Source organism: Ctenopharyngodon idella, chromosome 23 (genome assembly GCF_019924925.1).
Source record: "Ctenopharyngodon idella isolate HZGC_01 chromosome 23, HZGC01, whole genome shotgun sequence".
NCBI classification, from domain to species: Eukaryota; Metazoa; Chordata; class Actinopteri; order Cypriniformes; family Xenocyprididae; genus Ctenopharyngodon; species Ctenopharyngodon idella.
In genome coordinates, this window is record NC_067242.1 from 5,937,096 (window position 1) to 5,953,855 (window position 16,760).

Sequence of the window (16,760 nt, forward strand, 5' to 3'; positions counted from 1 at the left end):
AAATACATACACTGTATATACTGAAATACATACACTGTACATATTGTACAGAAATACAAACATAGAGTTTTAAATGTTTATTAATAATGTTTAACTTTAATTGCACACATAAATAAGTAAATAAATAAATATATAATCTTTTTGAATAGCATTTGTTTTCATTGATAATGTACTTTGCGTTGTAAATTGTAAAAAAAAAAAAAAAAAAAAAAAAAGACATTGTGCACCAAAAATATAGACTGAAGCTGAAAGGTCCTCTGAAAGTATAAATTAAAAATACAGTAAAAATACAGTTATACAGTTAATAATAATAATAATAATAATAAGTAACTTATGGGACCAAGCACCAAATGGGAGGCCTTTAATATCTGAACTTCCCATTGCTAATCTGTATTCTAATAAGCATAAAAGTACACAACAAACACAAATATAGAATAGAACTTCCTCTGAAATTTCATCTGAACTTTCTTTTAATGCTGTAAGGTAGCTTGACAACTGGATTAAAGCGGAAAGTATTAACGGAAATATAATAGCAAGAAAAATTTTTTTTTTAAAAATAACTTGATAAATGATTATCATAAACTTAATAAGCGAATGAGAGTTTTATTGTGTGCAGCTCCCACTGCATTGATGCCAAACTAGACACCGTGTTCTTATCTGTACTATGCTGTCTGCAACCTCTCAGGTTCTCAGTTAAAGACTGAATATACTGATTAAAAACTGGAATGAAGAGATCTTATGGGTGGTCTGACGTTTAGTGTGGTTACTGGCATTCACAGGCAATAAATGGAAGCCATTTTCCCTGTGTTACATGTCTTGTGTTTCTGCGACCTAGTTTTCCCCAGTCTGTTTGATTAGTTCACTTGATTCACCTGTCTAGTTAATCATCTCATCACCTCGTTAAGTTCCCTTTGTTTGTCACATGTATTTAAACCCAGTGTTCTCCTTCACTCCTTGTCCGTTCTCGCTTACGTTTACATGTATGTTATGCTGTCTCGACCCTGTTGGACTCTCCTGTGTTTGATTAAAGACCTACTCGTATACTCATCCTCATCCTCATCCTCATCTTCATCTTTGTTGTGCGTTTATCCACACCATCTGTGACAGAAGAACGGACCCAAACAGTGATTTTTTTTTTTTTTTTTTTTGCTGCGTTTTTTCCTCGGTTTTTTGTTTCTTTTTTCCCTCATGAATCTACCCGCTGTCCAGCTTCTCTGCCTGGAGCAGGGAGACCGCTCGCTGGAACAACACACCAGTGACTTTCTCCAGCTTGCGTGCCTGACTCACTTCCCGGACCGCTCGCTCTGTGTATTTTATCACACCGGCCTGAGCGAGCGGTCCAAGGCACACATTCCAGCGGGCAGTCCAACGGAGGACTTCGCCGCATACGTAGAGCGGGTGCCGGTGAACAACAACTCTCCGTTCACCATCGGCCCTGCTGAGGATGTCACCAGCGCCACTCCACATCCAGAGACCAGCCACCCGCCACCGGCTACGTTTACGATGGAGAGACGAGAGCCCACCGCAGACCGTGAAGTTCAACCTGCCGGGACGAGTGAGACCGAACCTGAGGAGAGGACGGAAGGAGTTGTCGCCCCGGGATGTGAACCGCAAGGTGTGCCTGACCAGGTGCGTGAGCCCGTTACATCGTGTGCTGCCGAGGGAGTGTTTGTGGAGTTCAAGGGCTGGGAGGAAGGCCCCGCCCACAACCTCACCGCGGTGGATGGGATCGCTATGGCCACTGGAACTTTTTTGGAATTATTGGATGTGTTTGAGGAGGTTAATTCCTTGTGTCTCCTTTCCCCGCTGGTTCCGTCCAGCCCTGAACTGTCCGTCTCCCCGCTGGTTCCGTCCAGCCCTGAACTGTCCGTCTCCCCGCTGGTTCCGTCCAGCCCTGTGTCTCCTGAGTTCCTTTCCAGCCTCTCTCTCCCACCTCCTCAAACTGCCTGCTCATCATTCCTGCCTCCTCTGGTACCCTTCATCCCCTCTTCAGCTCCATCACTCAAGTGTATGGACCCGATTTGAAGCTTCAGGCCACCAGCTCCACCTAGGCCAGAGGATCTCCTGGATCCGCCTCCAGCCTCCGAACCCAACACTCTACCGCGGCCTGTCGACGCGTCGGCCGTCCCCAGGGTGGCGCCTCTCAACTCTCCACTATGGCGTCTCCCGTCCTCGACTCCACCCTGGGGCCTCATCATGGTTGGTCTCCGGACCAACATCTGGCTCCTCTTGCTCAAGGCTTCCCCTTGGCTCCTCCCACCCTCCACTCCCCCTTGGACTATTTTCGTTGATTTCTGTGGACTTTTGTTTAGTTCTTCCGCCCTTCGCCCTCCTCTACCCTGTTGGACTCTCCTGTGTTTGATTAAAGACCTACTCGTATACTCATCTTCATCTTTGTCGTGCGTGTATCCACACCAACTGTGACACCCTGAGCATATGTATGATTTCCTGTGTCCTTCAACTCGATGAGAGCACACTAATGTATCAGAGTAGATAGTGAGAAAATATGTTTGTGAACAGAAAGAAACAGACAGTGTGTAAGCATCTACCTTATTTTGGATGTGCGAGACTAATGATTCATTAGTCACTATAGACAAATAACTAAACCATTTGCAATATCAAGCAGCATAACAAGCTGTTTTATACAGCTAAAAATGACTGGAAACGAAAGACTGTCAGCAAGAGGTTGAATCAAAGATGGAAATTAAAGGCTGAATCTATTTGCAAGCCGTTCCTTAATCAAATCAAACTCTAAATTACACTTCTTCAGGATATCAGGAAACAAAAAAGCAATGAACAGAACAACTAATAATAGACGAGTTATGACTAAGACTGAAACAAACACAGGGCTATAAATACACAGAGAAACACTAGAGACTAAACAAGATCATTAACTAGACACAGGTGGAACACATGAGGGCAAAACAAAAACCATGGTAATTGATGAACTACTGAACAGAGAACAGTGCAAATCAAACAAGATCATGATTAAAACCAAACTTAAACCAAGAACAGATGAAACAATGACACCGGAAGCCAGACATATTCAATTTACAAATGGCAGTGACCACTCCTTCATCTGTGTGTGTCAGAGCTGTTTAGACGTTCCTCATCAGTACTTTTCTCATGATCATAAGTCACTCACAGTAGGAAACATCATCATGCGAGGATGATGCTTTTCTAAAATGAACTTGGGTGTAAAAAATTTCCAAAGACCTTTAACACAGCTAAACACTGGCACTGTTTCTGATTAAATGTTTCTGGTGAGTTTCCTCACACTCTTTTACCTACATAGGCAACTCACTTTTAAAGGGGAGGCACATCGCCCTCAGTATTAAGATTAGTAGTTAAGCTATAATTAATTGTTAAGATATAATATTTGGTCCCCACCACCCACCCTTTTGAAAAAGAAGTGTGCTTAAATGTGCACTAGTAGTGTACTTCAAATCTTAAAAGTATATTAAAAAACTGTACTTGCAAATAATATAATATTAATAAAACAAAAAGCCAACTTAAAGAGAGAGAGTACACTTTCATGACTGTTTCTTAACTTTTAAATAGTGTGCTTTGTAATAATGTTTATAATATAATAATTAAAAGTTTTACTTTAAAGTACATTTAAATATGTTTAAAACATAGCCATGTGTAATGCTTTAAAGAAATACACTTATTTTAATGTGTTGTTTGACATCCTAAAGCACATGTAAAGTACTTGATAATAATTTAAATCTATAGTTATTAAAGTTAATCCTAATCCTGCCCTAAACCTCTAGTAAGTACATGTAGTTAATTATTATTAACTATTAATTATTATTAAAACATGATGTACTTTAAAATAAAACTTTTTATTTGACATTATTTCAGAGTGCACTTGTTAAGCGTGTTGAAAAACATAGTCATGAAAGTGGACTCTCTTTAAGTATACTGAAGTGGCCTTTTACTTCATTATTATTATATTATCTCCAAGTACAGTTTTTCAAAAAATATACCTTACATGGTTTGAAGTACACTATTCAATACAATTAACTGCACTTCTTTTTCATAAGGGAAAGAACAAATTAAATAACAAGATCAATCCAGTCTCTTTAAGTCTATTCATCTAAAATTTGGCAGCCAGACAGCAAACTTAATGGCTGTAGATGAATCCTCAGAGCAGATGGAGAAAGAGAAATGGGGGATTCCGATCATAAGCACGGTATTTCCTCATGATAGACAGTGTCTGGCGCACTAAATTAAACCCACCTGTCGTTTGGTGTGTGAGAGTGAATGTGTTTGGTGGTACGTAGGCTCTGTACAGTGAGCTCACTGGAGCCTGGCTGTCAGCACGCCAATGAAAACACCCTTCATCATCTTCGCAAAATCCAGTCCTATAAAGCTGATGACGACTGAATGGACATGTAGGTGTGTATGTGTGTGTGTGTACATGGATGATACTCACCAGTCTGTAAGTCAGGGTTGGTCTCACACACACACCAGTCCACATTGCAGTCACAGTGTGTCTTCTCAAATAGGTTGTCCATCACATCTCTGACTGTTTGTCTCTCATCCACCATCAGAGTCTTTGAGCTGCCATCTGTAATCACCACTTTCACGACCAGCTATCACAACAATTGATAAATAACAAGGTTAAAGTCAATTAACAGGATAACTGCATGTTTGTTTGTTTTTTTGATGATTTTCATCTGCTTTTAATGGAATTATGGCATGATTCATTGACATCTTTGCATGCCCAAAAAGAAAAGAAAACAAAACAAACTGTGGTTTTGATGCTTTATGTATTGGTCAGATAGTTTCATCCAGTTTAAGTGAGCAGTTCTTGTCCAGAATATTCTGCAAAGTGGACTAAAGTTGAACTTCTGGCTAAACAAATTAGTTGAAGCCTGGTGGGAGCACTAGTATAAGCACATGCTGGTGACAAGCCATGCTGGTCTTTTCAACAGGGTCTATGCACAGATGTTTGGAAGACAGAGATATGAATGGTCTTATAGACAGATACGTTCTAATAATGGAATGTGAACTGCAGAGGGACATCTTTGAATATCAACAATCATGCTATAAGCATAATTTAGCTCATTCTAAACAATCTTGTTTCTTACAGACCACATTATTGCAGTTATAGTTGCAACTTTATATCTGTTGTTGTTGTAACTACTATTAAAACATACAGCTAAATCACTTTGAGCACCTTAAGTAACCTTAAGTAACAACTTCATCACTTAGGTGTGATCTCCACTTTCACAACATTAAGTCAGTGTGAGTCAGCGTAGCCTACAACCAGACTTTTTTTTAGAAATTTAGACTGGTGATCCCTCCTGGAGTCTGACCGATGACACACTTGATTTTTTTACACTATTGAGAAGAAAGCAATTGACAGCTTAATGTAAAAAGTAAAGTACATCTAAGTGAAAACAATAATTGTGCAAATCTTGCTCTTTTATTGCTGAAAAGGCCATTTAGGCTTCATGAGATTCAGATGTTTCTCCTAAAACTAGACACATATTTTGCAGTTGTTGACATATAGTATGATTCACAAATTCGCCTGCCCATTCAGTCTGAATGGTTAATGGTGAAACAAACTTGGCTTGCTGTCCTCGAAGGAGGCTCGAACCCGAGGCTTGGCTCGAGCTCCGAGTTAAACCCCCCTATAACAGTACTGCATAGAGGGAGAATAAGAGAAATAGAGGAGGAGATGGGGAGGAGGAGGGATGCTGAAAGAATTGTCGCTGGGATGACACAGTGACTGCTGCTTATATACGCTTGTAATGATGATTGACAGGACTGAATGTTTAGGCTCCTCCCGAACCTACGTTTGGAACTACATTTATGGATCTATACATTTCTAACAACAATTTGGACAGTTATGTAGCAGAGACTAGCTCATTCAAGTCAAGGTCGAGAGTAGGTTGAGTCTGAGAATGCCAGTCAACACCAAGGACTTAAGCCAATATATAGACTTAAGGAGGGTTGAGTCCGAGTGAAGATCAAGACCAGAAGAGGGTCAATTCCGAGTCAAGACAGAGATCACAAGAGGGTTGAGTTCGAGTCAAAAAGCAAGACAAGAAGAGGATCGAGTCCAAGTCAAGACAGAGACCAAAATAGGGTTGAGTCTGAGTCAAGACAGAGACCTGAAGAGGGTCGAGTTAAAGTCAAGACAGAAACCAAAAGTGGGTCGAGTCTGAGTCAAGACTGAGACCTGAAGTGGGTTGAATCTGAGTCAAGACCGAGAACTAAAAAGGATTGAGTCTGAGTCAATACAGAGACCAGAAGTTGGTTGAGTCTGAGTCAAGACTGAAACCTGAAGATGGTCTAGTCCAAGTCAGGACAGAGAACTGAAGAGGGTTGAGTCTGAGTCAAAACAGAAACCTAAAGAGGTTCGAGTCCAAGTCAAGACAGAGACCAAAAGAAAGTCGAGTCTGAGTGAAGGCCTAGACCTGAAGTGGGTCGAATCCGAGTCAAGACCGAGACCTGAAGTAGGTCGAATTCGAGTCAAGACCAAGAATTGAAAAGGACTGAGTCTGAGTCAATACAGAGACCAGAAGAGGGTCGAGTCCAAGTCAAGACAGAGACCAAAAGAAAGTCGAGTCTGAGTGAAGGCAGAGACCTGAAGTGGGTCGAATCCGAGTCAAGGCCGAGACCTGAAAAGGATTGAGTCTGAGTCAATACAGAGACCAGAAGAGGGTTGAGTCCAAGTGAGGACAGAGACCTGAAGAGGGTTGAGTCATCCAAAACAGAGACTTGAAGAGGGTTGAGTCCAAGTCTGGTCTCCAGTATTACAGCACTGAATTGGGAACAAATTTTGATTAGAAATGTGTGAGTTCTCTTGATAGTAGACTTTAGCAAATCTGTATACAGTTTGAGACATTGGTGAGATTTCTTTTGAAACTAATTAGACAATTGTGGTACTATGGCATTTTTCACAAGAGAAACATTTGACCTCAGTGAAAGTCTCTATTTATTCTTACTGAGGTCTAGGAGAAACAAATTAGATATTGAACAAATGTTATTTTTTTAAGGGATGTCATATATAAGGCCTCTTTGGGCAAATGTCTGAGCATGCAGCAGATTGGCAGTATGTTTTAGAATGCCATGATCTGATGTGGAGTGACGTTGAAATGACTATGCGCCAATGGAAAAACATAGATATTCTCTTTATTCATTTTGTCCAATCAAAAAGAAAAAAAGAAAGGAAAAAAAAAGAGAGATTCAGGAATGTGTGTTTTAGTTTGGTTGGTAATCATAGGCGGAGAGTGAACCAACTCCAGGGTAAGCTGGGGCGGATCTAGAAAATTATTGAGGACTGTGAGGGGTGGCAACACCAAAGCAAACAAGCATTCAGTCATCTATACTTAATCTATACTGTATCATCTATACCTCATCTACTGTACGCAATAATTAAAAACAAAATATAGCCCCAAGGTGCAAGCAGTAAAACGACATAGGCCAGTGTGGATGATTAGCAATCCATAAAAGTCCAACTTGAATCTTCACTGAAAGATAGTGTTTGATGAAACAGCTTACAGCAACACACAAGTGTCAAAAAGGACAACTGACTTTCATAAGAAATAATTTAGTGTTAGATTAAACGAGTAGTCAAAAATTCCCCTCTAAAATGTTCACTGTTGTAATGCATGTGATCATAATTATTGCGGTCTAAGTGTGGACTTATATTCAACATTTAAATTTAGATGAACCGCTTGTCATAGGATGTCATAAATAAATTTTAAACGAATGTGAACTCATCATTTGCAGCTCAAAACTTTATCTGAAGCATTTATCTTAAGGCTCTTTTCATTTTTATCATTTATTTCTATAATATATGTAGCTTGCAGTTCAAGTGATTGTTTTATTATTCATACCACAATAGCTTGATCTTGAAAAAGACAAATTAAATGGTCTCTTCATTTCAAATGGGCAGCAATATATTTAATCATATCTGGCACAACATCATGTGTGGACACCCACCGGCAGAAACATGCCTATGCGTCATTACTGTTTTAGAAATGAATCATTGTGGTGGATGTCCATTCACCCAGACCACTGCACAGAATTGAACAATGCCATGAAAAACACCTATATTTTTGCAGTTAAATAACTCACATTCTTGATAAAGGGATTTAAAGGTCTTCAGCTGTTTTAGATTTGCCAAAGCAAACATGAATCATCATGAGGATTTTCTGACTGCACTGAATAATATTCAAGTGCATTCAATATTAAAAAATTATTAAAACGACTGCGTCGCTCACCTTTTTCACTTTGGCTTCCTTTAGCTTCTCCAAAGCAAGCTTGATTTTATCTGCTTTGAGCTGTTCCTCTTGTTCTTCCTGGGGGGATACAAAATGATCATTACCCAACAGACAAAACAATATATACAGTATCAATGATTTTTGTAGTGATCTGATCCTATTAAGGTTTCATGGAGTCAACGTGACGTCAAAAGGCTGTACATATAGGTAATGCAAGGCTTACTCTGATTCTACAGATTAAAATGACAAAAGTAAGAGAGTATTGTGCATCTTAACTGAAATGAAATTTCATAAGTGACTGATTTGTAATGTTCCGCATAGGCAGCAGCTCTAAACATGCAAATAGTTTGTTGACTCCAGTAAAGATTGACATTAGCATGATACTAAGCTAACAATGTGATTAATTAGCATAAATGCATTAAATATTGGTAAAATAGTCCATTGTAATAAGACTAAACTATATTATTACTTTTAAGTTTTGATTAAAATAGATCTTCCTTACTGAAAAAGAAGTTAAATATAGTTTTTAAGATTTGAAGTACATTACAAGTGCACATTCAATACAATTAAGCACATTTCTTTTTCCACATAGCCTGTATCTTACAGCATGGCATCCATCTTGAATACATTTTTTAAACTGAGCATGCCAGAAGGATGAACACAATACTAGCTATCTGAGAAGGCAATATAATTATTCTGCCCAACTTGTTAAACAGCCTTTGCATCGGTAGTACTGTATGTCTGTAATGCTTTAAAGTGCTTGCTAGGTTGGCATCTCACTTAAGATTGTGAAACAGAGCTGATCTACATTAGAAAGCCGTCTGGATATCTCCTGTTGTACATTCCGTCAAGCACTGGGCTAGACATAAAATAACATTCAGTGAATATCCAGCTGAGCTAACATTGCAATCATGAGGGTAATTACATTTTACGGTTGGGCTTTTTTTTTTCATGCAGAGTAGAAATGGATATTGTAGACAATCATAGGGTTCATACTTCATAAAGTTAATGCAGTTTTAGAGCGTTGGCTGCACTTAAATTCCATTATATTTATTCACATCTGTTGTTTGGCCTGGTTTGTGTTAAAATAAGCCCTGTAACCTTCAACTAAAGATGTGTTAACCACATGAGGGCTGTGGGTGTGCGGACCATTCAGAATGATATTTACTTTCGATAGTTTAGTGGCAGGTGGTGGGGGTGGAGCTGCAATGGAGTTGGAGGAAGTTGCAGGTTTTGAGGTGTCAGTTGACGCTGGAAGGCCAAAGTTACTCTGAGGCTGTAAGGGTGTTGGGGCAAATGGAGCTGAATCCTTTGACGTATCTCTTTCTGTGGCAAACTTTTCCTCTGTGGCACTGATGTCTGCCACCAGGTCAGCCATCAAGGCATCTAAGTCATTGTCTTCCAGATCATGCAGGGATGCTTTAGAGAAACATACAGGGTAACAATGTAAAACAAAAACACCACATTGTTGACAACTTACGGGGCGGAACAAAAAATTACAATCCAATCTCATGAGAATATGTACAGTAATTACAAGGTGGCAGTTTCGTATATGAATTTGTACAATGTGATTTGTACACAGTTTTTGGGAAAAAAGTAAGCATGAAGTTCCACCCCTAAACATAACCATCAGTGGGGAGTAAGCAGATTGTACACAACATTAATGAGGTTGTGCAAATCAACCACCAATTCAGCAAAATGTAAAAATGTTATGAATTGCCATGAGATTGTGTTAGATACCGTGGCTACAAATTAAGTTAATTTGGTTCAGATGACTTTGAATTAAAACAAGGCAACTAATAAATAAATAAGTGTTTAAATGTATACTTTAAAAATGGTAACAGGTTTGACATTGCATGATATCCCCCCTCAGACAAACCTCATAAATCATCAAAAATAGTAATTTATGGTCATACAGGTAAAAGCAAGACATAATTCATACATTTACAAAAGACACTTAAATAACGAAAACAAGCAGAATGTCTGTTTCCTTTCCTTGATCTTTGGAGTGCGCCACAATCAACCAATTTCATTTTGATAATCTGTAGACCTAATTATATAGTGAAATATTGCGTAGCCTATAGTCCTAAATATTCCCTTTTATTGTATATGTGTTATGTAGGCCTATAGTTTTATTCTGTTTTCTCCTTTCACAGTGCGTGATGTGACGTTGTGTGAACTCATGTTCTACATATCCTGCAATTTTCGCTGGTTTCAAAACGCACAACAAGCTGCATATTAGCCTACTTGACATTCATTTTCACTTAAATGTAGGCCTAATGCTTGACGGTTGGTGACATATATCATCGGAAAAAATAATGCCAGGGCATTGCTATTGTGACTTACCTGACCTATGATGACTTGACAGCTGAGCCTGAGCGCGTCAGCGCGGGCATTTCACACACTTTGGATGCGTCAGCGTCACATTTGCATAGGCTGTACTATTTGAATTTGTGATTGGTTGACTGCCAAATCAAAATATTAAATAGAATGAAAAAAATAACGTTATTAACCGGTTAATGGCCATTACAAATTAGCGTTTCTGTTCAGAACGATTATATTTGATTTCGTTTCCGTTTCTGGTTACGTTCAGGTCAAAATTTCATTCGTTTCCGGTTTTCATTTTTGTTTCTTGAACCGGTTCAGAGCCCTGTTCAAAACTATCTCCTTACCTTAGCCCAATTCACAACGGTAAGCTTGTAATAATGTTTTCTAATTCAGGTGGTACTGGTGGGTTTTTGCGGAAAATTCGAGCATGTCGCGGTTTGTCTTCGCGTCATTACATCATGTCTGTTTACATAAAGAAAGCGTCCCAGCTAGTGGGCTATATGGCATGTGAGGCAGATCATTTATAGCCTTTTCTCACAGCAGCTGCAATAATTAAACTTATCATTTGGAAGGCAGATTGTATGGTATGACAAATTAACGTTAGAGATTAGACTGTACAGAAATTTAAATCTACAGGTAACGCTAATACACACTAAATACACATAGTCATGCAATGCTGATGTTGTTAACATTAACAATTTGAGAACAAAGTATAACAATAATAATAATTTGCACGGTTTGATGTGATCCAAACTAAGCGATCGTTAGATTTAATCACCATTGGCAGCGCAATTTATTGTAATGCTTTTTTTTTTCTCCCTCAGTTGATCAGAACAAAAGTGGCAGACATGTTACTTATTTGTTCAGATGACATTTTCTGGTGAAAAATCTTACTTTGGTCATACAGTTTTTGATATTTTTGATATATTTTTACTAGTGGGTGCAGGACACTATAGTTCATTTATGTAAGTGAGGATAGCAAAATAAAGTAAACTGTGACATATTATACCCAAAAATTCTTCATACAGTGGACTACCAGTAAAATTGATAAAACATTTGGAACCAAAAATTATTCAGACACTTTGACCTGACCATGTTTTGCTTAAGTGTTATCTTATTTTTTTCTGACAGTTTAACTCTGAGATCTTGTCATATTTTATTACCATTTTTTTAAACTATAGTGAATAAACTGTATTAATGAATGAAATGTTCAAGGAGTCTGAATACATTTTGGTTTGACTGTACTTCAAGACTACAATCTTTGATTCTGAAGTACAGTATCCACACCGGTGCGGTGACTGACAGCAAACATTAGATTCATCCGCGCTGAGGAGCCGTGCCGATGCACAACCCACGTTAAGATTCCACAAATAACTGCAATTGCGGGTTTCAAACAGAGATGCCGACAAAGAGGCAAAACTTACGGACTGCAGCTTTAAGTTTAACTGAAGCTGAGATTTCTATTTCCCAGCATGCTTTGCTCATGGCACTCGAAAGGAGAGTAAATGATAAAATTAAATGTTATATAACGTTTTTTATTTTTTATTTTTATTTATTTATTTATTTATTTATTTTTGTGCAGTATTAATGCTGAGGGAGATTTAGTAGTGATAACCTGATAATTTTAAGTTAAATGTATAAATTAGTGTACTCAAACATTTTAACTTAAAAAATTCTCATTCAACTTTTTTGAGTTCTGACAACTTATTAGTGAAGTAAATAACTTGCAAAACTTGAAGTAAATAATTTGCAAAAACTCAAAATGTATGAGTTAGCCAACTCAGTTCTTCAAGTTAGGAGCAATTAACATGCATGAGTACTACAAACTCAAAACTTGATAGTTCTGCTTACTTAAAATTGGGATCATAACATAAAAAAAATTATGTAACTGATTACCTCAAATTTTTTGAGTTAGCCTAACTTATTCAGGTTTACAGTGAAGAAATTACATATTGACTACCTAATTTAATAGACAACTGAATACATTCTGGTAGTATCACCCAATTTTGGTGCTGTCACTGAAACTGATTAATTGAAATATAAACCATGATATTTCTCTTTCAAAGCACATATTGTGGCAAACCTGTTAAACCTTAAAATGTTTTGGGGGTAAATTTAAAAAATGTTTTATGCCATGGCAAATACAATTGCATACCATATTACATTGAAAAAAAGTAATCTAATCTAAATTAACTAGATTTATTCAAGTCAAAAAATATTATTTAACACTGAACCAACCTATACATTAATTTATACCAACAAAATTTAATAGGGTTAAATCAGGTAGAAATAGCTCTTTAAGTTAACAAAACAGTGTATTTACAGTTAATCTTCTTGTGCTAAGAACAAGGTTCTGTAAAGATTTATCGTTGTATTGTTTTTCCTATAATAGAGTTGAACTTTTGAGCTTGATGAGGCCCATATATAAGTGTGTTATTCAGGCTTTGATCGGAGACAACATAGAGAAACATTCTCTACTTCAAACAGCCCTATCTGTGCATCTTTGGGCTGCCCTCAGACATAATTTTAAGCAAATTTTCTCCAAAAAGAAACACACTTGGTGAATTGATCCTTTCAGGTTAAATAACTTGGTAAGAAAGCAGACACTGGTGAAAAATATTAGGTTGAAATATTGTTTACCATTAAAATCTGTAAAACCAATGGAAAAGTTCATTTGCTGAGGTTCAGGAATGGAGGAAGTTTTAGGCAAAGGCGCAGACTCTGCTTCTTCTCCCAAACTCTGTGAAAAGACAATGAGGTACAAGCCAAATGATAGATATCAAATATTGAAGCTATTTTTAAAATAACGGAAATAACAGCAAAGGAACTATCATCTTATTAACATGCAGATGTGACATACATGGGTTGGACAATGAAACGGAAACACTGGCAATATAGTGTAGGAGGTTTCATGGTGGTTGGGGGTTTCACGCCTGGTGGTCAATCTTTACTGATTTTACGTTCCATCAGTAAAAGCAGAGTGTGAAGGTAAAGGGGGGAGGGGGGGATAGGCTTAAATGAAAATATTTTCAAAGTAAGACTTCATAACTACAGGTAAAACCATACATGGTAAAACTACTCACTACTGTCAAATGATATTATATTATGATATGTTATATAGGCCTATAAAAAACGCCTGAACACAGGTAAAATACACCTTCACAAAGACATGAATTATATATTCCCCTACCCACCCAATAAATATATTGCAATATAAATGGCTATAACATAGTTTTCAGTATAAATATTCCACATTTCCACAAACCATGGTAAATTACTACAGTTCACTCATGGTAAATGTTTGTAAGCGTGGTGATTTTGGGATTTAAAAGTCTTCTAACTTCAATCATGGCACAATGTTTCTCCTGTTTTCCTCTTCGGTCTTGTTGGGAATGTTGAGGCTGTTTCATCTGATTTAAAACTAGTTTAATCATCAAGTAATATGTAGTTTATAACCGAGAGGTGTGTGTCGAATTGAAACGCTTCTCACTAGATGTCGCAACGCTGTTTAATAATGGTGACTGGGAATAAACGCAGCATCTTTAAGCTTTCGTTCCGTTATCCACTGGGCCGTGCTGCATAGTTCAAAGTAAACTAGTGAAACACATGAAAACAGCGCTATTTGTTCTGTATTTGTTGTTACTGAACGAGAAACAACTTCAGATGGTTCAGTGACAGAGCGGTCCGAACTAATCCAAATAGTTTCAGATCGTTATGCAAGCGCGTTTGGCCTATTCACGGGAAAGAAAGTCGACAGAAATACGGGACATGCATAATAACTTCTGAAATATTCGCATGGAAAAAGTTTCTCAGGTCAGTCGGAGGAGCGTGCATGGTACGAACAGTGCGTATATAGCCGTACAGCTGCAGGCGCAACTGTGGCCATGTATCTAACCAAATTTGGGGTGCCCTCGGACTGGATGAAGATGATTGGCGGGCTAGATTTGGCCCGCAGGCCGCCAGTTGACGAGCCCTGACGTAGGATGAACCATATCCAACAGGAGTAACTGTCGTTACAAATGGAAGCTGCCCGAATGGAATGTCCAGGTACTAACCCGGATTAAATCCAAAAAACATAAAACCACAGCTGCCCAACTCATTACAGAATTAAATGCACACCTCGACTCTCCTGTTTCCACAAAAACTGTTTGTCAGGAGCTCCACAGAGTAAACATTCATGGTTGGCTGCTATAGCCAAACCTTTGGTCACTCGTGCCAATGCCAAATGTAGGTTTCATTGGTGCAAACAGTTCAAATCTTGGGCTGTGGACAATGTGAAACATGTATTGTTCTCTGATGAGTCCACCTTCATTGTCTTTCCCACATGGGAGTTATGGTGTGGAGAAGCCCCAAAGAGGTTTAACACCTGGACTGTTGTGTGCCAAGAGTGAAGCACGGGGGTGGATCAGTGATGGTTTGGGCTGCAATCTTGGCATTCCCTACTGTTCTTGATGGGCGTGCCACTGCCAAGGACTACCGAACCATTCTGTAGGACCATGTGCACCTAATGGTTCAAATATTGTACCCTGAAGGGGGTGCTGTGTATCAGCATGATAATGCAGCAAATACACACAGCAAGACTTGTGACAGAATGATTTGATGAACATGAAAGTGAAGTTGAACATCTCCCATGGCCTGCACAGTCACCAAATCTACATATTTTTGAGCCACTTTGGGGTATTTTGGAGGACCAAGTCAGAAAACGTTTCTGTTCTGGAAGAGGAATGGCTCAAAATCTCTCTGGCCAGTGTGAAGGACTTGTACCTGTCATTCCCAAGATGAATTGATGCTGTATTGGCCTCAAATGAAGTCCCTACACTGTCCAATCCTGCTCCTGGAAAGCTATTGTCCTGCAGACTTTAGCTCCAACCCAAATTAAACACACCTGAACCAGCTAATCAAGGTCTTACTATAGGCTAGAAACTTCTAGGAAGGTGTGTTGAGGCAAGTTGGAGCTAAACTCTGCAGGACAGTGGTCCTAGGACCGAGTTTGGACACCCCTGCCCTACACCATACTAATAACTTCTTATAGTCTAAAACCAGGTGTTTTAGTTTCATTGTCCAACCCCTGTATATGTCATTGTTATTATGTGTGCTTCCTGCTTTTATTCCATATTCTGTTCAAAACTCATCACATCTCATTACTGGAACTGAATAAAAATGACCATTGCCATTGTTTGAATGAGAGATAACTGTTGTCTTCTGTTGAAATGACCATAAACATAAAATGAAAATGTTGTTATTTATGAAGCTATTTCCATTTTTTTTTTTTTTTTTTTTTTTACTTTAAGAAACACATAAAGGCACACAGGGCACTGATTAGGTTGTCTGTCTGGAAGATATGAGACGTATCCACAGGAAACATACCTGCGTTAGGAGATCCATCTCCTGCAGCATGTCGCTGAACATGGCATCAATGTCTTCCATCTACAACAAGAACAGTTGGGCGATGAGAATTTAACATTTGACATTTAACAAGTCATACAATAGGATTGGGAATTTAACATTAATCAAATGTAAATACAAATCAATTTTCACAATTTTTTAACTTCATTTATTATTTATTACCATGTCCATATGTAATACTTTCTGGAATAATGAATTCTGTTTGGTGTCTCATGTGGAAGTCGTCATAGTTGAAGTAAACTTCTAAAGTGGTGAATGGAAAATACAACAAATATATGCATAATTACAAGTAACTAACTCTAAACCCATAAACCCCATAAGTACATGTAGTTAATTAATATTACTTGGTACTTAATTGTGTAATTACATTGTAACAACATTACCTTAAAATGAAGTGTAACAAAATATTTTTATATAAAGACTACTAAAGTGTATTTTTTCATCGTCATCCTTGGCAACATACTGGTACTACTTTCATGTCACTACATGCTCGCTCTCTTTTTATGTCAATAGAGGCATAATCTTGTGACTCCAAATGCTACTATGAATATGATTTATGGAGGACCAAGATTCATTGGACACTTTACTATCCCATGAGGCCACAGGAGAGGATTTGTGAATGCCAGTAAGTCACGTGACAGTGACAACATGGCAGATGTAGTACGTCCGAATTTCATTCATATTACCATATTCATGCTATACAGAACATACTTTTTTAACATTCGTGAAGTAAGTTTTAAACCAAATGTAGTACCTACAGTACAGTGTGTGATTTCGGATGTA

At 38.2% G+C, this 16,760-nt stretch overlaps 2 protein-coding genes across 5 annotated transcripts in view; one reads left to right on the plus strand and one right to left on the minus strand.

Moving 5' to 3' along the window:
- Positions 1 to 16,760, minus strand: part of apbb1ip (amyloid beta (A4) precursor protein-binding, family B, member 1 interacting protein) — a 182,204-nt gene that overhangs the window by 158,533 nt on the left and 6,911 nt on the right. For 3 of the 4 annotated variants that reach the window (XM_051881389.1, XM_051881388.1, XM_051881385.1), the window contains exons 2-7: positions 16,140 to 16,220; positions 15,939 to 15,998; positions 13,212 to 13,311; positions 9,412 to 9,662; positions 8,244 to 8,321; positions 4,439 to 4,598 (exon numbers count right to left, since the gene is read on the minus strand). In XM_051881389.1, the coding sequence (XP_051737349.1) occupies positions 4,439 to 4,598; positions 8,244 to 8,321; positions 9,412 to 9,662; positions 13,212 to 13,311; positions 15,939 to 15,998; positions 16,140 to 16,148 (658 nt within the window). In that variant the 5' untranslated portion in view covers positions 16,149 to 16,220. The remainder of the gene's footprint in view (positions 1 to 4,438; positions 4,599 to 8,243; positions 8,322 to 9,411; positions 9,663 to 13,211; positions 13,312 to 15,938; positions 15,999 to 16,139; positions 16,221 to 16,760) is intronic. The other variant, XM_051881390.1, reaches the window with a different exon arrangement.
- The window catches only part of LOC127505693 (protein adenylyltransferase SelO-like), a 557,335-nt gene that overhangs the window by 14,829 nt on the left and 525,746 nt on the right, over positions 1 to 16,760 (plus strand). The gene's annotated exons all lie outside the window — the stretch shown is intronic.